Source organism: Macrotis lagotis, chromosome 2, assembly GCF_037893015.1.
Source record: "Macrotis lagotis isolate mMagLag1 chromosome 2, bilby.v1.9.chrom.fasta, whole genome shotgun sequence".
Classification (NCBI taxonomy): domain Eukaryota; kingdom Metazoa; phylum Chordata; class Mammalia; order Peramelemorphia; family Peramelidae; genus Macrotis; species Macrotis lagotis.
Window position 1 is genome coordinate 171791943 of NC_133659.1, and position 23287 is coordinate 171815229.

The window sequence follows — 23287 nt, forward strand, 5'->3', positions numbered from 1 at the left end:
TCACAAGATGGCTTTCCAAATAACAACTGCCAAATGTTTGCCAATTTTTGTTGTTGCTGCAAATCAAAGTTTTGTGACATTTTCTTGATCTTTAAGGTGGGTATCTTGTAACTTTGCCACATCAATGCCTTCATTCATTTTCTGGATGAAAAAGCTGAATTTTACAGATCTATTATCATGTCATTTGCAAAAAAATAAACTTGAAAATTTCTCAATCTCATTAATAATCAAAGACATACAAATTAAAAGACTTTGGAATAGGGCCAGCTAGGTGGTGCACCAGTCCTGGAGTCAGGAGTACCTGAGTTCAAATCCAGCTTCAGACACTTAATAACTACCTAGCTGTGTGGCCTTGAGCAAGTCACTTAACCCCATTGCCTTACAAAAACAAAAAAAAAACTTTGGAATTACCAGTTCACATTATCAAACTGGAAAAAAACAAAAACTGGCACAAAAAAACTCAATGTATACAGAATCAGAAGAAAAGCAGTAGAGTATGAAAAATATCTGCATCAACTACCATTGACATTTGTTACAAGGGTTTTGTTTTTCCTTTTCTTTTTGTTCAGAGGAGCTAGGTAAGAGAATATAAAATTCTTAAATCAAAAAGCAATTTAAAAATCCTCAATCTCAATCTCTCTCTCTCTCTCTCTCTCTCTCTCTCTCCCCCTCCCCCTCCCCCTCCCTTACTCATTCTCTCATCTCATACCCCAGGTAACCAACTCACATTTCAGTGCAGGTTTCATTTGTATTTATACAGGAAGTTTATTTCTTGGGAGTTCCCTATAGTACATTTCCAAAACAATACAGTCCCATCTCATGAAAAGAATATAACTTTTTCTTTTAAATAAATAGCAGAAATTGTTAGGCACAATTTCTCTTCATCTGGGCCTGAATGTTATTACTGTTATATAAAGTTGCTTAATTTGTAATTAGTTTGAGATGTATGCATATGTTTTTATTCACCCTTAATGATAATCTGTAATTATTTTCAAAGACATGATCTTTCCTCTTCTGCTTTATTTACTTTGTAGGAAAAGGTTTGGTTGCCATGTCAATAGTCACAGTTCAACTCGGTCAATGTGGCAATCAGATTGGTTATGAAGTATTTGATGTTATATGCAGAGACTTATATAGTACCCAGGGATTCTGCTCAAAGAAGGAGAATGGCATATATCAGGCCTCTTGCAAAGAACATTTCTTTAATGAAGAGAAAAGTGGAGGTATGTAATTAATGTGGTAATGACCATTGAGAACAACTCATTCTATTTCCTTTTTCCCCCTTTTCCTAGATGTTGACCCCAGAATACCAATAATTGAAAATGAAAGTATTGCCTAGTTTAACAGGAAGCACCCTAGAAAAGTCCAAAAATCTATGTATATTCACTTTAATTTTTTCAAACATCCATTGCTTTGTATAACAATGAATACCTAATAAATGTTACAAAGAAAATTTAATTTAAAATTGGAAAAATTTTGTATTAAAGTAAAACTGTTAAATGAACCTTTCATTATGGAGATTGTTCTGTTTTCATTTTTACAGTGAAAGTGATATGATAGCGCAAAGGACCTATACTGATACTGTTTTGAAAGCCTGTAGTTCTTCCTAATTATAGAAAAGTAGAGAGGATGATTATCTACTTCTTAGATACATATCCTGAATATGTAACAATATGTTACTGTTTCCTAAATGAGATCCAGAGTGGATCTCTTATGTTTGATTAGGAGTAATGTCCAGACTTGTAAACTAATTGTATTAAATTACTTATATAAAAGCCTAGAAGCTTACTGCTTGCTTTGGAGGAGAGGGCCCTTAGGTACTTTTATTTATATGCAAATACAGAGAATGGAACAGTTCAACCTATTTTCAAGGTGGTTATTAAGTAGAAAAGAAAGTCCCAGCACGTGTAATACTAAAAATATTAAATATTCCAAAAATCAGCCATAAGAATGCTAAACAATAGGAATAACGTTGGTATTTTTGCTTCTCTGGATTTCATTTGCAGAGTGACTGATGACTTCTTTTCTCTCCGGTAAAGTAAATTTATTCTCAGAATTAGCATGTAAGGGCCCTTCTACCTCATTAATTTATGATACTTTATGTGGTTAACTTTTTTGCATTTTGTTTTTCTTTCTAGTTCCAGTTGCCCGAGCATTGCTTATTGACATGGAACCCAAAGTAATCAGTCAAACACTATTAAAGGCTGCCCATTCTGGTAAATGGAAGTATGGTCAAAACTCGCATTTCTGTCAAAAACAAGGTTCTGGAAATAATTGGGCATATGGGTAAGAGTGATTTATTTGAAATTCACTGGAATTACTGGTATACAGTTGAAGAATCTAAAGCAACCATAAATTTTAAATTGTGGATCCAATCAATTGTAAACATTAAATGTCTTAAATTAGAGCTTGATTTCAGACAGTAGAAGGTGATAATATCTACCTTCGTATTTGTATCTCGGTTAAGGATTTTTGGTAGTAATGATGATAGGGAAATGAGTGGTAGTGCCACAAAGATCAGCATTCTTGAAAGTGAAAAATTCTCAACTGGCTCCAGAATTGAGAAAGCTCAGGATTTTTATTTTACAAGCCTGCAAAGTTCACAGATTAAATTTTTTTCCGGAGAGACAATAATTTGCTTGAGGACTAGATAAAAAACAAAGGTCTAGGCTAGAATGCCTAAGGGAAAGAGAGAAAAGAAAACAACCAGAAGAAGTGGCTAGGCTTAGATTCAAGTGAATCTGACCTCTAGAGGAGCATAGGCCAAAATTTATAGTCTTTGGCCACTTCCTCTACAGGGAAAAGCTCTTAAAAGGGGAATTGCATATCCTCTAAGTGATGGATCAGGTACGCATTTTGGAAGACTGAGAGACAGGAAATTGGAGGAGGGATAGAGGAATGAGCTGAGGTTGCTCTTATCTTGATGAATTTACATTGAACTATGAAATTACTTTGAACAATTGAAGGGAATTTGCATGTGGTTAGAGACCCTGCTGCTGAAAGAACCCTTAGAAAATAATCAGGCAGGCACATATAACATTTTCTTAATATTAAAAAAATCAGACAGGTATTTCTCCTTCAACAATAGGAGAAAATGATAGTTTCTGCAGCTACAAGCTTCTAGTGACAGGCTAAGAACAGTTTGTGTGTAGACATTGGGAAAAGCGAGAGAAATGGGTCTGGGGAGATGTAGTAGAAAGGGACTGTCAAGAAAGGAGGAAACATGGTTGGGAGCAATGGATTTGGTGTTTCATGCTTGTTTATAGTCTCCTGAAAATTTTTTTTGGTTTCCAATCCAGCTACAGGGCTTAGGATCACCTGCTTCCATTTCCCCTTCTGTCATTTTCTCCTCTCTTCCTCTCCCTCTCCCTCCATGTATCTGTCTGTCTGTCTGTCTGTCTCTCTATCTTTCTTTCTTTGTCTCTTCAGTAGACTTTCCCAGACTGTTCTAGAACAAAATAGCACATAGCTTATCAAAGTTTAAACACTCTAGAACATATTACTGAACAAGGATTATACTTTACAAAGTGACCATGGTATTTATATGAGATCTTTTATATGTGTAAAATAATGTATGTGGTAAAGTGATTCTTGTTCTATTTCTGAGCTCTTTGGAATATATAGGCTGATGGAAATTTTTTTCTAATGATTTTTGCTTCTAATAACAATTGGGAAATGAAGCTAAAAATAATTTTCTTGCTTGTATTTCTGACCCTTTCCCCCTCATTTAAATATTGTAGAAAATTATAAAAAAAGGTCCTAACTGATTTTCAAAATCTTTAGAAAGATTATCTGGTCTGATCTCTTCATATGAGGAAAAAAATTTAGAATTCTGAAGCCCAAAGAAGTTATGGTTTGACCCAGATCACGAGGCTAGCAAGTGACTTCGGAAAGTTCTATTCTGAACTCTATTAGCTTTGGTGTTGTAATTTCCCAATTAAGTTAAAGTTTACTTTGATTTTTATGTTCTTTTTTCTTCATGTAGTTATAGTGTTCATGGACCCAAGCATGAAGAATCTATCATGAATCTAATTCAGAAGGAAGTAGAGAAATATGATTCTCTAAGTGGATTTTCTATTATTATGAGTATGGCAGGAGGCACAGGATCTGGTTTGGGAGCTTTCCTCACACAGAACTTAAGAGATGCTTATCCACATTCTTTTATAATAAATCAGGTTATATGGCCCTATGGAAGTGGTGAGGTAAGACCATTTTGCAAAATGTCTTCATTGAAAATTTTAGATTTAGGGCGGCTAGGTGGCGCAGTGGATAAAGCACCCGCCCTGGAGTCAGGAGTACCTGGGTTCAAATCCGGTCTCAGACACTTAATAATTACCTAGCCATGTGGCCTTGGGCAAGCCACTTAACCCCATTGCCTTGCAAAAACCTAAAAAAAAGATTGCATTACTTAAAAAAAAAGAAAATTTTAGATTTAATTTTTTTAAAGAAATAGTTAAAATCTGAGTGTTCATTTTCAATCTTCTTTAGAAAGTAATTCATCTCTTCTGAGGAGAAGCTCAGTGGTGCAGTAGATAGAGTTCTGACTCTGGGATCTGGAGGACCTAAATTCAGATCCAGTCTCAGATAATATTACTAGTTATGTGACCCTGGACAAGTCACTTAACCCTGCCTTCCTCAGTTTTCTCATCTTTAAAATGAACTGGGGAAGGAAACAGCGAGTCTTTCCAGTCAGTATTTTTACCAAGAAAATTCCCAAAAATGTCATAGAGAGTTGAACACAACTGAAACTATTCAACATCTTCTCTTCTCTGGAATGATTATATAGCATGATGTGTTCATGAGCAAGTCTATTTTTTTTTATTTTATTTATTTAAGGCAGTATGTTAAGTGACTTGCCCAAGTTCACACGGCTAGGTAATCATTAAGTGTCTGATTCCAGATTTGAACTCGAGTCTTCTGACATCAGGGTCAGAGCTGTATCCACTTCGCCACCTAACTGCCCCTCATGAGCAAGTCTCAACCTGTTTCATATTTGAGTCAATGAAACCTTTATAAAGACTCTGAAATGTCTGTAATTCTACTTATACAATGGGTCATCTAATAACATTATAAAACCTTAGAACTTCAGAAGTAGAAGGAACCTTAGAAATCACAGGGTCCCGCAACTAGGTGGCAGAGTGGATAGTACAACGGCCCTGGAGTCAGGAGTACCTGGGTTCAAATCCAGTCTCAGACACTTAATAATTACCTAGCTGTGTGGCCGTGGGCAAGCCACTTAACCCCATTTGTCTTGGAAAAAAAAAAACCTAAAAAAAAGCCATTTAATAACTCCCTTTCAGACTTTATGTATATCACAGTTTAGGAATCCTTAGGCTAACCAGATGTCTTACAAAAGTCACTGAGTCCATTCCCTTGCATCTGGAAAGAATTATATATAAACTATTTCAAATAAATGGGAGATCTTTATTTTTAAAACTCTTTAAGAACAAAGATTCTCTGACTTTCCCCAGGAACCCATTATTGTCTTAGTAAACATCACTAAGACATTTGTTAGTTCTTTTAATATGACATATATATCTTATGAAATTCACAATTCATAATTTCTTCACTGGAGATGAAATATAGATCATCTTCCATATCTAAATACTTCATGCAAACTCTTATTGAATTATGTATTCTTAATTTGATTTCCTTGAGCCTTTTTTTTGTAGTTCCTCTTTCTGAACTTTTTAACAAAATCTTTCTTTTCTTTGGGGAAAGGATTCTGTATCAGTTTGTTGCTGATTATTACAGAAGAAGCAGTAAGTCTCTATATTGAGATAAATCAATATAAGGAGTGATCTAGGAAGGAAGTATACAATTAGCTGAGCAAATCATTTTTGATCCATTTTTCTCATAGGTTATCGTCCAGAACTACAACTCAGTTTTGACTCTTTCTCATCTGTATCGATCTTCAGATGCACTTCTTGTTCACGAAAATGATGTGATACATAAGATATGTTCTAAACTGATGAATATCAAACAGATCTCCTTCAGAGATGTAAATCAAGTCATTGCCCATCAGTTGGGAAGTGTATTCCAACCTACCTACTCATCAGAAGGTTCATTTCAGTACCGAAGAAAACCATTAGGTAATTTGATCATCTTAAAGTCCTGTTTTTCAATGTAAGGTCTTATATTATTCTTAAGAGCATCAAATATTATGTACTCTTTCTTCTAAGTCATAAAACTTGTACAAAGAATTTCATCCCCTTTGGCAATTTTTATTTGAATTCCATTGAGTTTCTCCTCTCCTTTAACTTAACGTTTCTAAATCTTCTGGTTTTCCCTGACAATATTCCTTCCTCAGAACTTTTAATATGCTTTCTTTCTGTCCTTAATTAATGGGGTTAAGAGGGGATCCCTTCACTCCCTATTGCCACTTTTTGTACTTTTTGTTCCCCATCATACAATAATGTGTCCTGAAGTTATCTTTTGTAGTCCAACACTTAAGTTTATGCCATTTTGCCCATCCTCCTCCCCAATGTTCAACAACTTCAAGACATTTTTCCATCCTTCTAAAGAATTTTTGGACCTGCACTCACAAGTTTCTTCCCAGCAAGATCCTTGTACATCCTAGCTTCATAAATCCTTGAACATTTTCTGATCAGGAGTCCATGTTCACTGGGTATAAAGCCTGTCTTTTATTGTCAGCTCCTCCCTTGAAGCTCAATTTTTCCATCTTCCAAATATGGAACTTTTACTTCACTCCTCTGATGACCACTTTATCTTTTACCTCTCTGATTCCCTCTTATTGAACCTCATATTCTCACAATAGTATTTCTTAACTACTCCCTTCTTTTCTCAGTCTGTCAACCGTTGCAGCCATGCTATTACTAACTCCTTAAAATTGCTTGCTCATATTACTTTCGTCTTTGCCAGGACTCAATTCTAGGTAATCCTCATTTTGCTGATTTGGTCTGCTACAAAAATTGTGCTATTTTAAACCTCAACTGGGTCATCGCTGCTACTTAGGATTTGTATTCTTCTTACTACTATCTGTTCGATTTTCCACAGCAGCTTTTCGAAGCTTTAAATCTCCTCAGACTTACCATTCCTCTTCCTTTCAATCAGGTGTTCTGAATTCCTGCTTTTCATAAACCTAAGCTCCTGCAATTCCCCTTAAAACTCAGATTTCTCGGGGCGGCTAGGTGGCGCAGTGGATAAAGCACCGGCTCTGGAGTCAGGAGTACCTGGGTTCAAATCCGGTCTCAGACACTTAATAATTACCTAGTTGTGTGGCCTTGGGCAAGCCACTTAACCCCATTGCCTTGCAAAAACTAAAAAAAATTAAAAATAAATAAATAAAGTTAAGCTAAACCACTTGCAAGAGTGATTGTTACTAGTGATACAGATCCCTTTACCGTTTTGTAGTTTGTTGTTTGTTAACATAAAGAAGTAATTTATGCTTTGTTAATATTAATAATAACTTTGATGTAAAGACTTAACAAACTGCCTTCTGTGGAGGGTGAGGGGATGGGGAAACAAGATTGGGGAAAAAATTGTAAAACTCAAAATAAATAACACCTTTCTAAAAAAATAATAATTTAATAGTCACCATGATCTGTTATGTTTTCAGTAACTTTTCTTAGTCATCTCTTTTGACTAGTCTGTAATTTATTAAACATTGAGTATTCCCTAATTCTTGAAAACCTTCTTTCTTTGATTTCCATAATACTACATTGATTTTGTCTTTTTTTTTTCTTTTAACTATATTGTTTCCAAGATTCTTTCTTTAACCATTTTCTCTTCTTGCACTCTCTTTGGACTTTCCCATAAAATTTTAGGCTTGAGCTATAATATTTATTCAGATGACTTCTAATTTACGTGACTATCCTAACCCCAACCTGAACGTCTCTTCCACATTTAAATTCTGTTAAACATATCAGTCTCCTTCTATTGCACTGGACCACAGATTCAACCTAAAACTAAGCTCATTTTCATTCCCCAAAGCAAGTCTTCCTCCTGACCTTTTCTAAACTGTTAATGGCACCTCCATTGTCTTAGCTACATGAACTGGAAAATTCAGTATCATTTTTCACACACCCTCCACCACCCCCATCCCCACTCCCTTTTTATCTTCATCTCCATCTCCACATCTTTCAAATTCAACTTCCTCTTTGTTTCTTGGAATCCATCCATTCTACTTTGGCTGCCATCCTCATTGACACTACTTCAGTGGCCTTATTGTTTTCAGTCTCTTCCAAACCTTAATCATAAAGTATAATAGATTATGTCATTCTTCTAATTAAAACATTGAATACATATTTGTCAGATTGAGTTAATCATTTATCAATGCTCACCTTGCTTGATACTGTGGAGTTTGCAGATGTGATCAAGAGCAGACTCTGTTCTGAGTGCACCGACACTTCTGTCTTGTACTGCTCTGATTTGGAGGTGCTGGGATAAAGATAGAAGCCAAGTGCAACAGGAACATGAATGAGATAGTGAGAGAGAGAAGTCACTTTGAGTTTAAGAGCCTGAATGAGCCTTTTGGAGGAAGTGGTATTAGATCACAAGATGTTGACAAGCAGAGGTGAGGGCAAGAAGAAAGAAATGCCAAGGAGAGGGGTTATCAAATGAGCCAAGCAAGGAAATAGAAAGAAGTCCTCTTAGCTGAGGCCTTCAGGATCTGAAGGGAATGACAGGAAATAAATCTGACAAGTTAGGGTAGAGCCAGCTTTTGGAGGATACAGAATGTCAGAATGTTTAGAATTTATAAGTAAAGGAAATCCATCAATGGACTTTGAATGTGATCAGTGACATGTTGAGTTGTTCTTGCAGTTCCCTATTACCTGCTGGATCAAACCCAGGTTCTTTAACTGGACATTCAGGCTGGAAATCTTTGATCTTATTATTCCTGTCCTTCTCAGTGAAATCAAAGCACCTTCCATACAGCAACATTGCTGTCACATTTTGATGCTTAGGCATTTTTTCTTTCAGTTATATCTTTAAGTAAATAAACATCCTTTCTTCTAAGACTGTTCTCAAAAGAATTCTTTGTAGAATTTAGCTTTGGTGCTTCTTCTGATCATTGAATCACAGCACAGATGCAGATTTGTCTTTCTTAGTGCCTCAATGTATCTGCCACAGAGTGGATACTTAATAAAAGGTTACTGACTTGACTTGCTTTCATTTTTTAACTTCAAATTCTCAGTTATTCATCTTCTAAACTCATTTAGTCTCTAATCAGCTACAGTGGGAGTTGGGGTGGGAAACAGGCAGAAGCCTATCTTGTTGACAGAGTGGGGCAAAGACCTAATGACTTTATGCTAGTTATGACTCATACTAGTACTAATTTGGCAGATTTATTCTATGCATTAGAGATCTAAAATCAATATATATTCACAAATGTGTTTGTCATTTAATAGAAACAAAATGGAATTATTTGTTAAAGACATTTTCCCCTTGCTCTAGGAGACTTGATGGAAAGCTTGGTTCCACACCCTGAATTCAAGATGCTGGGACTCCGAAACATTCCTCAAATGTCTGAAAACTCACTGGCATACACCACCTTTGCTTGGGCTGGATTGCTCAAGCATTTAAGACAGATGCTCATTTCTAACGCTAAAATGGAAGAAGGTAAAAATTGTATTTTTCTAAAAATATTCCTACAATCTGGGCTTTGAGAACTTCTGATATAAATAGATATGGGCCAGCTAGGATAGGGCTCCCTTCAGCTGGATAGCACTACCTCCCAAAAGTCTTCATGGTTTTGTTGCTTTTTTTCCTCCCTGTCACTTCATAACTCCAAAAACAAATTGTAAATCAGCTTTAGATAATAATCTATTCAAATCCTGTTAACATTCCTTCAATGAACAACTTCCATGACCATGTAATAAGTTGATTTGGGGTTTTGACCCTATATAATTAGGCTAATTTGTTTCTGATAGCCTTAATTTCTTAAATAGTATTCAGTAATACTCTTCTACATCTCTGATAAAGCTTAATCAAAATGAAAATATTATATTTCAAAACTAAAAAAATACACTGCCTTTTTTTAAAATAAGATTTTGGCTCCATGTTTCTCTGCCTCCCTGTCTTCCCTTTCTCCTCACCATCACAGCAAATAATCTAATATGCAAACACAATTGTGTTTAAAAGATCTCCACGTTAGTCATGTTGTGAAAGAAGAATTAGACCAAAAGGGGAAAAAAACCATGAACAAGAAAAAAAAAAGTGAAAGTAGTACGCCTTGGCCTATATTCTAGAATTTTGTGAATGTGTCTTGTAATAGACTTTTTAATTCATTTTTTTCCAAGTCATAAAATTGAAATAATTCTTATGTGGCCATTTGAAGATTTGAATTAATAATATGTTCTATTTGCATCCCTACAAATTCTCCCCTTTTTTATTATTGCATATTTGTACATTATTATTATCAGAAAATATATGCTTTATGTAAATAGATGTTTGTATATATGTATTTATATATTATAGATATATGTACATATATATAAATATATGAAACTGCTAACATGTATTGACATAAGTAGACCACAAACTATTTTTCATGGCAATATAGGGTTCCATTATATTAATATACCATAGTTTCCTTCTATTACTAGGCAATGGAGTTGTTTGCTATTATAAATATCACTGCTCCAAATATCTTTATGGATAGCTTTTTTTTTTCCTTCTTGGTTATTTCCTTGAGATATAGTCTCAAAAATAGAATTATTGACTCAGAGTAGATGAGGTGTTTAACAAAAATAAACTCTTATTATATACAAAGGAATTATGAGAATTGTGTAAACCAAACTGACTTCATCTTGTGATTTTTCCCTAGATCTAGCATTTTCTATTCAATTATGGATCTAGTCCAATTTCTGTCTTGTGAGAAACTTTAATTAGGGGAATTTTGAGAAAACTTGACTGCATTTTTTTAACCTAGCCCTGTGTGACTGAGAAGTTAGATCACCTCTACCTATTATTTAGAGACCTTTAACTAATTTATGCTGACCAGAAACCCAATCAGATCCAGAGGTTGATGAAGGGACTTTTCTTACAATTCTACATCTCATGCAACCCATATATCCTACTAAAAATTTACCCTATACTGGTCAATCAGTTACTGTTTCCACATTCTTTTGTTTGAATACAGATACTTGGGAGGACTGGAACTCCTTTTTTTTCTGATTTCAGGGTATTGCACCTGATCACTTTCCTTCCATTCAATTTTTGAAACTCATTCACACCCCACCCCACAACTCCATCAATTCAAAAACCCTAATCTTTTATTCTAGTAGAAAAATCAGATTAGCTAATCTTGTATCCTGGTTTACACCCTTTTAAATTGTTTGCTTTTAATGCATACAATATGTCTCTCCCTGTACAAAAGGATCCAGTGTCTAGCTGAAGAAGGCCCAGTCCCGATTTGATAGTGCAATAAACACACATTCCTTAATAAATCAATATGTGTGGAAGCTCAAAATTTGATTTCCTTGGTCATTTCAGATTCCACCTGCACATTTTTTGTCATGCCAAACTAGGTTGACTTCAGACTCTGACATCCTTTCAGTAAAACTCCCTGAAGTACTCTGGTTAATCTTTCACTGAGGGAAGATTACCCCCAGTGGTCGAACTCCCCTCAATTTCAAATTCTTTCAAGCTAAGGACAGATCTACCCCTACACTGCTGGTGATAGTTTACCCCAACCCTGAAGGTTGAGGAAGGATTACTCCCTTTAAATGAATGATGGGTTCTGGTAATGGTAATAGTAATATACTGAAAGACTCTGCTGAAATAAAATTTATTTTGCATGATTACAGGGAAAGAGTGAAGTAATAAATCTTAGGAAATTCTTAATGACCTGAAACTTCTCATACAAGAGTAGAATGGGTGACTAAAAGATTTATTCTTAAATATGTAAAAGTCCAACTGGACCCTAAATTTGGCAGCAAACTGAAAGTTTTGAGAGTAGGCTTTCAATAGGAAAAAAGGATGCTAGCAAGTATATATTTGTTTTGTTGTTTTGTCTATGTTTTTATTTCTTTGTAAAATACAGGAAAATCTGTTTTGTGTCATGTTAATTGTTGCTCGTAGATTCTGCTACCTTGAAAGATTTATTAGGGAAAAAGGTAGACAACCAGAAAAATCGCTAAAAAGCTGCAGCCCTTTAAAGCATTGAGAATGTTGGGGAAGATTAATGAAGTTTCCTAATTTCATACTTGAAGCAGTGATGCCAAACAGGACTAACTCCCACTTTAGGAGATTAAGTTAAAAAAAGGAAAATAAAACCCAAACCAGCAGGATACTTTGTCATTTCAATCCTGGTTGTGTTGGGGTTACAAAGATAAAGTCAGGAAAAGAAGAAAGAAAGGAAGACATTTTCCTGATTTGTGAAACTCTTAAAAAGCAAACAAACATCTCAGTGGATTTTGAACATTTGGAGATTAAGGAAATTAGAACTTCATCATTAAGGAGTTTGGAGAACAATCATTTTAAAATTCCAGGGTAGAATGCCTGGGACTTTGAGTAATTCCAGGAATTTACCTCCTCCTCTTTGTCCTCTCTGATAAGGCACTTAGAGAAGTTTAACATATACTGAAATATCTTGTAAGCTTTGGGGGTACTACTCTATAAAATTTGTTTTAAAGAAAAAGAATTAAATTCTGTAAAATTTTCAGGGGTGGGGCAGCTAGGTAGATAGAGCACTGGCCCTGGAATCAGGAGTACCTGAGTTCAAATCCAGCCTCAGACACTTAATAATTGCCTAGCTATGTGATCTTGGGCAAGTCACTCAACCCCATTGGCCTTAAATAAATTTTAAAACATTAGTAAAACTCCTTTCAGGGGTAGAGCCCTTAAATCAATTTTTTTTCCTGAAGATTAATAGATCTATTATTTTATTGTAATGAAGGTAGCTAATTTGAAAGTAACCCCAGAGTAAATGCAGTTTGCATTTTAAAAAATTATTAACCCTTTCTTGACTATGTAGTAGTAGTTGTCCTTCATAACGGAAGAGGACCAAGACATCATATATATAATGACATGACTTGCACATTATGTTTATATGGTAAGGGAAGTGTTGTGCAGAAAAATCCTTATCATTTGTTTTTCTAGTACTGTTTTACCACATGGCCTGATTTGAAAGGAAAATAGGATTTCTGGGGATGACTGGATGCTGTGGGATTCCTTGGCCTTATGGATATTGTTTTCCTTCCATAGCAATAAAGCTACACAGTCTTCCAGCAATACTGGTCACAACATCAATATGGTGGTTTTTGGGGCACAGCATGGTATAACTAACCTGTCTCTCAGTGGTCTAATTATCAGCATGACACATTTGCAGTTTTTTTTTAGGGAAAAAATTGTTTAAATCAGGAAACAACTTAAAAATGAATAAAATTTAGGGGTCAACCAGGTAGTACAACAAAAAGAGAATCATTACTGGAGTCAAGAGGATCTGAGTTCAAATCGATCTCAGACACTTACTAGCTGTTTGACCCTGAGCAAATCACTTAATCCCAGTTGCCACTCCAACCCCCACCCCCCAAAAAAAGAATAAATTTTAATTAAGGAATGGAAAGGGTGATTCAAACTGAAGAGGAGTCTATGAAGAGGGACCCCCCCCCCAATCCCCATGGTTACCTAGATAATGGGGATAGATATTCACAGTAACAGCAGAGGGGGAGGTGACCAGGAACTAGGAATGTATTTTGAAAAAGCTGAAATAGAACTTTCAAAATTTTATATAATGGAATTTATTATTTTAGATAAATTAGAAGCAATATCACTAAAGAATATTAGAAAGTAACTATATATTTATAAACTCTTAAAAATCCAAAAAGGTAATTGAATTGCAATTAATCAGGGTGGTGTCAAATGTTGTGCTAAGTTGCGAAGGAGAAATAAGATATGTAAAATTAGTTTATAAATATTATCTGCTATTTTTATTGGTAAAAAATTAATCTGTAGATGTGGTACCTTACAGACTACAGACAGACTGTTATATAGAGATCTAGACAAAAGAATAATATAATTTTTCTATGGGAACAAAAAGTCAGGAATCTCAAGGAAAGCAATTTGAAAAATAGCATTAAAGGAAATTTAGCCATAGCAAATCTCAAATACCATTAAAAATAAATAATTGTTAAAACAGTGTGGTAATGGTTAAAATGTATAAAAGTTGATCAGTGAAACATTATATAAGTAAAAATTAGAAGTGATTATACATGGTAGCATAGCATCAACTAAAACAAGAATACTAAGTAATGGAGAAAATAAAAATTGCTTAGAAAACTTGAAGACAGTTTGGCAAAAATGATTAAATAAGTAGCTTATGCCATATACCACAATAGCCTGCATTTGAATACATGCCCTAAATATGAAAAGGTCATATCAAAAATATTGTAGGACAAAAAAAAGGAACATATCTTTCACAACTGTAATTTAACATTTAACATAGTGCCTAACATATAGTAAGGAGGTGATTAATAAATACTAGTTGACTGACTGACTATGGCAAAGTAAGAATTCTTACCTAAACAAAGGATAGAGGTGATTATTAAAGATAAAATGAATAATTTTATTCACATAAAGTTAAAAGTTTTTACAAAAGCAAAATAAATGCAACTAGAATCATAAGTAAAATAATTTTCAAAAAATGTTCACAGAAAATAAACCTGATAAAGGTCAAATACCTAAAGTACATAAAGAACTGATATCTGAAATATCTAAGGATAAGAGCTATTCCCCAATAGGAAATGAATAGCAGTTTTCAAATGAAGACATAAAAGCTATCAACAGCCATATTAAAAAATATTTCAAGTCACTGATAAGAGAAATTGCTAATAAAAACAATCCTGAGTTCCCACCTCAGGTTGGTAAAGATTGTCAAAGATTTTATAAAGGAGAGGAAAGAGTTGTTCAAGATATTGTGGAAGGACAGGCATTGTTGGTGGAGTTATAAATTAGTCCAGCTGTTCTGGAAAGTAATTTGAAACTATACACAAAAGATCACTGAACCTTTTTGCCCCAGTGAGGGACTCTCCAAAAGGATCAAAAAAAGCATCATTTTTTGCTATGGTAAAGACTTGGAAATAAAATAGCTGCTCATCAACTGGAAAATCACTGAGTATATTATGAATGTAAAATTCAATGAAGAACATAGATTCAAAGAAATATGAAAACTTCTGTTAATTGATGCAGAGCGAAATGAACAGAACCAAAACGACAAGTTATTGTAAGAACTACAGTAACATTTGAAGAAACAACTCTGAAAGACATCACAACTTTAAAGCAGCATCAGATTTTAGAGTGAATACAAAATATATCTTGTACCTTTTGTTAAAGTTAATGAATTAGATGTACAGAAACAGACGTACAGTCTCAGGATGTGATTGATATCTTGCTTTGTTTTGCTTGGCTATACATACTTTAAAGGGAGGGCTTTGAGTTGAAGGAGGTTTGTGGGGAACCCATTATAAATAAAAAATAAAATAAGGATATTGGATTTCTAAAACTTTTCCAATGCTAAATTTGTTTCTCTGTATTAAATCTTTATGATCATTTTAATCAATTTCTAGAATTTCTAGTCTTTGATATTTATTTTCTTTTTTTATATGTCTGAGAGGGTGGAGAAGAGGGAGCATTTTAGCTGAACTTTTGTAACATTTCCCTCAAAACAACTTTAATGTATCAAATTGAATTCTGGAATGGAATAATCATCAAAAGGTTGAAATGAGACGTTTTTCCAGTCCAAGACAATCTAGGAGAGTCAAAGAAAAGCTTTATGACATGGATGTTGGTTGGAGCACAGCCTGGCAGCACTACCAACTGTGGGCTTGGATGTGCTAGTGTAGCAGCACTCACCTCTAACTGCTTAGAGATGGCAACTGTTCAGAAAGAGATTACGGGGGACTCTTGTGCTGGCAGTGGTGCAGGACTGTGCTTCTTAGAAATTCTATCGCCTATTATCCAATTTTGGGCCATAATTTCAGGACAAAGAGGAATTCTAGCAGTTGCAAGGGAGCAGAGGTCCTTCCTGGCTAAGAACCAAAATTCATCCTAGGAGAGCAAAGACCTCACCACCTTAGAAGCACCAAAAATTTACAAATCCCCTAGAATTAGCTGTGAAACAGCTGGGTAAAAAGTAACCCACGATCTCCCTCCCCACACTGACTAAAGTATTCTCAGTCTTATGGCAAAAGGAGATTATCCTAGGAGAGCAAGGATTCCTCCATTAGCCATCTCTATAAAGGAACAGGAAAGAGTTTTATGACAATCACAGTGGGGACTCTCTTAGTTGCTGGCAAGATTCTTGCCAATGTCCTCAATCAGCTGACCCTTCATCAGGAAGATGGCCATCTACAAGGACTATTACCATTTCCAACAAAAATTAACTACTATAAAGCAGTCACATCATCTCTCAAATGAAGGAGTTGTACTAGATGACCTATATGGTCACCCTTTTGGTTCTAGATCTATAATCCAATGATTATAATAAAAAAGCCTAGAACTCAGAAATCACCTTCACCAGTAAAACTTCTTACCAAGTTGTTACATGGCAGCCAGGGATAACATATTGTGAAAGGTGATCAAAGATTATTAGCAGTGATGCTTTATAAAAATTGTGAACCATGTTGAAATATGAGTATACAAAAAATTTGATATGAAATATGACTAGGGCAGATTCTCCCAGGAGCCTTTTTAGATGAAACTAAAAGGAGCATAAGAACAGATAGTAAATAGGACAGGACTATTTGTGTTCCTGTAACAAACCATTCTCACAACCCATGACAATGCTCCTTTGTCATAATGACACCCATCTCATGGGATTATTGTTTGAGGGTCAAATGAGATAGTAGGTGTAAAGCTCCTTGAAAACACTATACAAATGGGTGGCTAGGTGGCACAGTGGAAAGAGCACTGGCCCTGGAGTCAGGAGTACCTGAGTTCAAATCCAGCCTCGGAAACTTAATAATTACCTAGCTGTGTGGCCTTGGGCAAGCCACTTAACACCACTGCCTTGCAAAAAAAAAAACAACACTATATAAATGTTAGTTATTTATATCTCTTTCTCTGATGTGCTATATAATGAAGTACAAACATAAAAAGCAATTGGATCAGACTGCATACGCAATAGAAATCTTTGTTGGGGGTGATATAATTTTGAAACTACTGGGGCATTCATTAAAATTATAAATATACAAAAAGGGATAATTAAGGTTTCAATGATTATTAAACCATATGACAGCTTTCTGTATGATGAGAATAGAGAAAAGTCAGGTTTTTATCAATAATTGTTTTTTAAAAAAATAACAGATATGGATATATATCTTTTTACATTGCTTAATGTATTTTACTTCTTAGCTCTTATAATAAAAGGTTTTTCTTAGAGAGGAAAAAATTTAGCAAAACTCTATAACACATGATTAAAAAAATCTGATGTTATATGTAATATTTCATAAATAATTTTTTATAGCACACTATATGAAAGCTGTATAGTTGACTTAAAGGTACATAGGAACTCATGGCATTTGATGTAGTTTTTTTAAAAAAAGCATTTGATTATATGTGCAACTTTAGAGGTGCTTCCATAGATTGTCTCTTGTGAATATAATAATAGGTTTCATTTATATAGTAATTTAAAGTTTGCAAAGCACATAACAGTATTATTAATTTGATTTTCACAACAACCTCAGGAAGTAGGTGCTATTATTGTGTCCATTTTATTTATATATGAAGAAACTTAGAGGTTGAGTGACTTACCCAGGGTTAGCCTCCAGGCTCAGCACTTTATTCACTAGCCAACCCTCTGTATGTAAAATTATATGTGTATATGGATATCCACATGGATAACTTGTTCATGGATTCTCTGATTTTCAGTATCAACTGGATATTAATTAGGCATAAATGTGTCTATCACTATCTTCTATTATCATGGAAGAAGCCCTTTGAGGAGGTGAATGGAGGAAGAAGTCCTAATAAGTCAATCCGTAAGCATTTTTTAAATGCCTGGTATCTGCTAGGAGTTCTGCAAGACATAAATACAGAAATAAAAAATAAATACAGAATATATAATATATATATATAAATACATAAATGAAATGGAACCATTTGAAGTGAAATAGTTCTCTCAAGGAATTTATACTCTAGCTGAAGAAATAATTTGTATGTATATATGTTTAGAAAATGAATACAATTAATTTTTGAGGGGAAGGCGCTAGCAACTGGGGAAGTAAGAAAAGTAGAAAAGTAAGAAGTAAGTAAGTAAAAAGTAAAAAGTAAGTAGTAAGAAAAGTAGAAGGTATAACTTAAACTGAAGCTGAAAGGTACCAGGGTTCCACGATGGGAATGTGAGGTGAGATGGAGTTAAAAGTATGACAGTCAAATCAAAGACAAGATATGAGAGTTGTTTGATGAACATTAAAGGAATCTAGTATACTGGAATGGAAAGTAGGAGAATAATGTATAATAAGGCAGGAAAATATATATATATATTGTAGTCAGGTTTTGAAGGGTTTTAAATGCCAAAAATAAAAAAAAGGAACTTCTATTAATTCTAGAAGAACCAGGGAACCATTGGAATCTTGAACAGAAGAGTGACATGGTTAGGTTTAAAATTTAGAAAAATCACTTTGGCAACTTTGAGGAAAATGGATTAGAAAAGACAGAGACTTAAAGCAGATAGGAGGGGACAGCTAGGTGGATGGAGTACTGGCCTTGGAGTCAGGAGGACCTGAGTTCAAATCCAGCCTCAGACATTTAATAACTGCCTAGCTATGTGACCTTGGGCAAGTCACTTAACCCCATTGTTTTAAATAAAAAATTAAAAAAAAGCAGGAGACTATTTGGAGGCTATTATAGTAACCCAAGAGAGAAATGATGAAGACTTGAATTAGGGTGGTAGCTATGTGAATTGATAGGAGACAATTCTAGAAATATTATGAAGATTGAATCAGCAAGACTTGGCAGCTAATTGGATATGGAAAGTAAGGAAAGAGTAGAGGATGACACACCAATATTGTGAATTTTGATTACCGCAAAGATAGTGATTTCTCCTTGACAGAAATAGGAAAGTTTGCAAGAGGGGGTGTATTTAGGGGAAAAGATAAGGAGTTCTGTTTTGGAAATGTTAGTTTGAGATTATTAGATGATCCCTCATTTTGAAATTCCACCAATGCATTTAGTGATGCAACTAGATTTATAGATATGGGCAACATATACTTAAGAGATGGGGAAGCTGTTAGGTCCCAAAAAAAGAGAGTTGAGAGAATGAAGAGAAGAGGACTGACTGAACTAAAGGAAACTGGGATTGAGTATTCAGATAGGTGGAAAAACTTAAAATGAACAACGTCCCAGAAAGGAGAAAGTATTCTGGAGAGTGTTAAGTCATTAGTATCAAATGTTGCCAATAGTTCAACAAAGATAGTGATTGGGAAGAAGCCATTGGATTTGAAAATTAAGAGATTAATGGTAACTTTACATCAAGTGAATGATGAATTAGGAAGCCAGATTACAAGGAGTTTAATAAATGAGGTAGAGAAAAGCAGAGACAATAAGAGTAAATACTAGTAAATACTAGGAGATTGACTGTAAAAAGAAGGAGACATAAAATGATAATTTGAGATGTTGGGGTCACATAAGATCTGTTTCAAGGTTGCGGAGAATTAAGCATGTTTGTAAGTAGCAGGAAAGGATAGGAGTTAAGATTAGATGGAGAGGGGGGGGAAAAAGGATGGCATCAAGCATATATAATTAATTTGGGCATCTTCAGTTACTATAAACATATAATGACATTTTTTCAGTATTGCTATATGCAAATGACATTTCATTGATGGCACCAAACCCAAGGATATTAACATGGTCTTTAGAGTTCTCATGACCATGTAAAAGAGTTTTGGGCTAATTCTCCTAATAGAAAAAAAAATGATTGAAGAATGCATAATATCCAGATAGTTAGATGGACTGTCCCTTGGGTTTGACCATTAGTAACTAGAGCCTGAATAAATATTGCAGATGGACCTGGGGTTCAGAATTGAAGGAAAAATAGTAGATTGGATTGCATTAGGGAAATCACAGTGTTTTCAGTGATCCCAAATTGTTCACTGTTAGAGAACATCTTTTCAGCACCAATATTTTATCAATGTATCATGGAATACCACATTCTCCAGAAAATACAAATTGAAGGTAACCCAAAGGGCAGCAGAGAGGGTTATGTTGGGAAAAGGTAATTGAACAGCTTGCTACAAATGATAGCACAAGAACTATCCAGGAGGTATATAATTGGAAAAGATGGGCTAGTGTTCTAGTGAGAGTGAAAGTTACCAACCCTGAGCCCTAAGTGCTAGCCTGTAACACAGAATATTAAAAAACTTAGAGGAAGGCCTCCAACATGTTGCCTAGTTCCACTGTAGAGCATTTAATGGGAGGACAGGAGGGTAAGATGTGGATAACTGATATTTCCCAGCAGTAGTATCTGTTATGTCAGGAGTACCTGGGTTCAAATCCAGTCCCAGACACTTAATAATTACCTAGCTGTGTGGCCTTGGCCAAGCCACTTAACCCCATTTGCCTTACAAAAACCTAAAAATAAACAAAAAAAATAAATCCATTGAAGTATTGTCATTGTTCTCTTTCCTTAAGTCTTTGCTTTATTTTTCCTATTAGGATTCTTTGGGTTTTTTGAGTTCATATTGAATTATTTAATCACTTTTTATAATTTTACTTTCTAGTTTATGCTATCGATATATGGGTATGCAACTGATATTTTGTGACTATTTTATATTCTTCAGTTAGAAAATACTGATAGCTATTATTCTGGAATTTGTCTGTTTTTGTTTACAGGAACTAGTTAGTGCTCTACTAATTATGATGGTTATGCTTAGAAAAATATCTGTATTGTTTGTTTTTTGGCTAGATGCTTTCTCATATATCAAAATCATGAGTCTCACTATTTGTTCTCATTAATGTGATGAATTATGTTGATACTCTTTCTTTCTTCTGGCTGTATATATTTCCAAGGAGAAATAAACTTAACTCAGTCTCTATAATAGATATTTGTTTCAAGTAACACTGTATTTGCTAAGATCTTTTAAACTGTATATCAGTTGTCATAAATATTCTATAACATATTGCTTATTTGTTATGGTCCACATCACATTTTGGAATTAAAATTATTTTTGCCCCTTAAGATATATTTTTTCTATATTTTTGAATACTTAATCCAGGATAGGGATCATTTCTTTGAAAGTTTTAGAAATGTTCTTTAGTAAATGCAATGATCCTGGGTACCTTTCTCATCCCTATCCCTCTCCCCCATCGCTTTCCATCAACCACATAATTCTTCACTGTTTTCTTATTTCTCCCTATTGAGGCAGTTTTGGTATTTTATGGTTTTGTGGATATCCATGTCTTCTTGATTATTCTGTTTATTTTTGAGCAGTTCTGTAAGCTCATTTTAACAATGCAGGTCAGCATCTGCTCTTCAGAGTATAGTCTTAAGTGAGTTGTGTGAGTCATTTTTTATTTTTTTAAATTTTCTTTTTTTTTCTTTTTTTAAGTATTTAATATTTATTTATTCTCACTTTGTACAAATGTTTTTTATACATTGATAAAATATTCTTGTTTAAGAGTAAACAAAATACCCCCTCCCCCCCAAAAATATACACTCACTTGAGTGATAAAGTAAAGGGGAGAGAAAAAAAATTAAAATTAAAAAAATAATAGTAATAATTGTAGGTATGGCCAGGTGGCGCAGTGGACGGAGCACCGGCCCTGGAGTCATGAGCACCCAAGCCCACATCCGGCCCCGTTCACCCAACAATCACCCAGCTTTGTGTGTGTAATGCAAGCCACCCGAAACCCAGTGCCCTGCAAAAACCAAAAAAATAAAGAAAAAAACCCCAAAATAAAAGTAGTAACAATAGTAGGGGTGGCTAGGTGGCGGACAGAGCATTGGCCCTTGAGCCAGGAGCACACGGGTCCAAATCCAGCCCTAGACACCCAACCATCACCCTGGTTTGCAGCCCCAGGTGGGCCACCCAGCCCCATTTGCCCTGCACCCCCCAAAAAATAATAATAATAAAAAATGTGCTTGAGTGTTTTTTCCAACACCAACAACTCTGTCACGAGTGGGTCACATTCTTTATGATAAGTCCATGGCAAAAGTTACTTCCATATTTTTCCAACGTTGCCATTGCTGATCGCAACTCCCTCCTTTCATATTTCTCCACTACCATGTACTATATTTTCTCTCTCCTTTCACTCTGACTCTGCTGTAGTGTAGCTGAGTGGCGCAGCAGACAGATCCCTGGCCCTGGGGCCAAGAGTCCGTGAGCCCCCATACCACCCCTTAGGCCCAGCATCCACCTGGCCCTATGGTTCCAGACAGGCCATCCAATCCCAGCCCCTTACAAGAAGTAAAAAAGAAAATGTTATATCTGACCACTCTCCCCGCGTGGTCCATCCTCTCCTCCATCACTCACATCACCCCCCCTTCCCCCATTCCCCCCCTCCTTCTTACTCCAGATGCCTGTACCCCATTGAGTATATATGCTGTTTCCTCTCCTAGCCACCTCTGATGAGCCCGAAGATTCCCTCATTCCCCCTTGCCTTCCCCCTTCCATATCATTGCAGTAGCTCATTGTAATACAAAAAAATCTTATCATATGAAATATCTTGGCCTATTCCCCCTCTCCTTTTGCTTTCTCCCATTACATTTCCCTTTTTTCTATTGACTCCATTGTTACTCCATATTTTATCTTCGAATTCAGCTTTCTCCTGTGCTTCAACTATAAAAGCTCCCTCTACCTGCTCTATTAACTGAGAAGGTTCATATGAGTATTATCAGTGTCATTTTTCTATGCAGGAATACATGCAGTTCATCCTCATTAAGTCCCTCATATTTTCCCCATCTCCTCCAATCTCCATGCTTCACCTGAGTCTTGTATCTGAAGATCAAACCTTCTGTTCAGCTCTGGCCATTACAACAGGAACATTTGAAATTCCCCTGGTTCATTTAAAGTCCATCTTTTTCCCTGGAAGAGGACATTCATTTTTGCTGGGTAGTTGATTCTTGGTTGCATTCTAAGCTCTTCTGCCTTCTGGTATATTGTATTCCAAACCCTACGAGCTTCCAATGTAGTTGCTGCTAAGTCCTGTGTGATCCTGACTGCAGCTCCATGATATTTGAATTGTGTCCTTCTGGCTGCTTGTAATATTTTCTCTTTGACTTGGGAGTTCTGGAACTTGGCTATAATATTCCTAGGGGTTGGTTTTTGGGGATCTTGTTCTCCAGGGAATCGGTGGATTCTCTCCATTTCTATTTTGCCCTCTGCTT

The 23287-nt window shown here is 35.3% G+C and overlaps 1 protein-coding gene across 5 annotated transcripts in view; it reads left to right on the plus strand.

Moving 5' to 3' along the window:
• TUBD1 (tubulin delta 1) overlaps positions 1–23287 on the plus strand; it is a 38845-nt gene that overhangs the window by 1389 nt on the left and 14169 nt on the right. For 2 of the 5 annotated variants that reach the window (XM_074223564.1, XM_074223563.1), the window contains exons 2-6: positions 1035–1223; positions 2139–2286; positions 3986–4202; positions 5861–6092; positions 9418–9582. In XM_074223564.1, coding sequence (XP_074079665.1) covers positions 1052–1223; positions 2139–2286; positions 3986–4202; positions 5861–6092; positions 9418–9582 — 934 coding nt within the window. In that variant the 5' untranslated portion in view covers positions 1035–1051. Of the gene's footprint in view, positions 1–1034; positions 1224–2138; positions 2287–3985; positions 4203–5860; positions 6093–9417; positions 9583–23287 lie in introns of those variants that run through there. The other 3 variants (XM_074223565.1, XM_074223566.1, XM_074223567.1) reach the window with 3 other exon arrangements.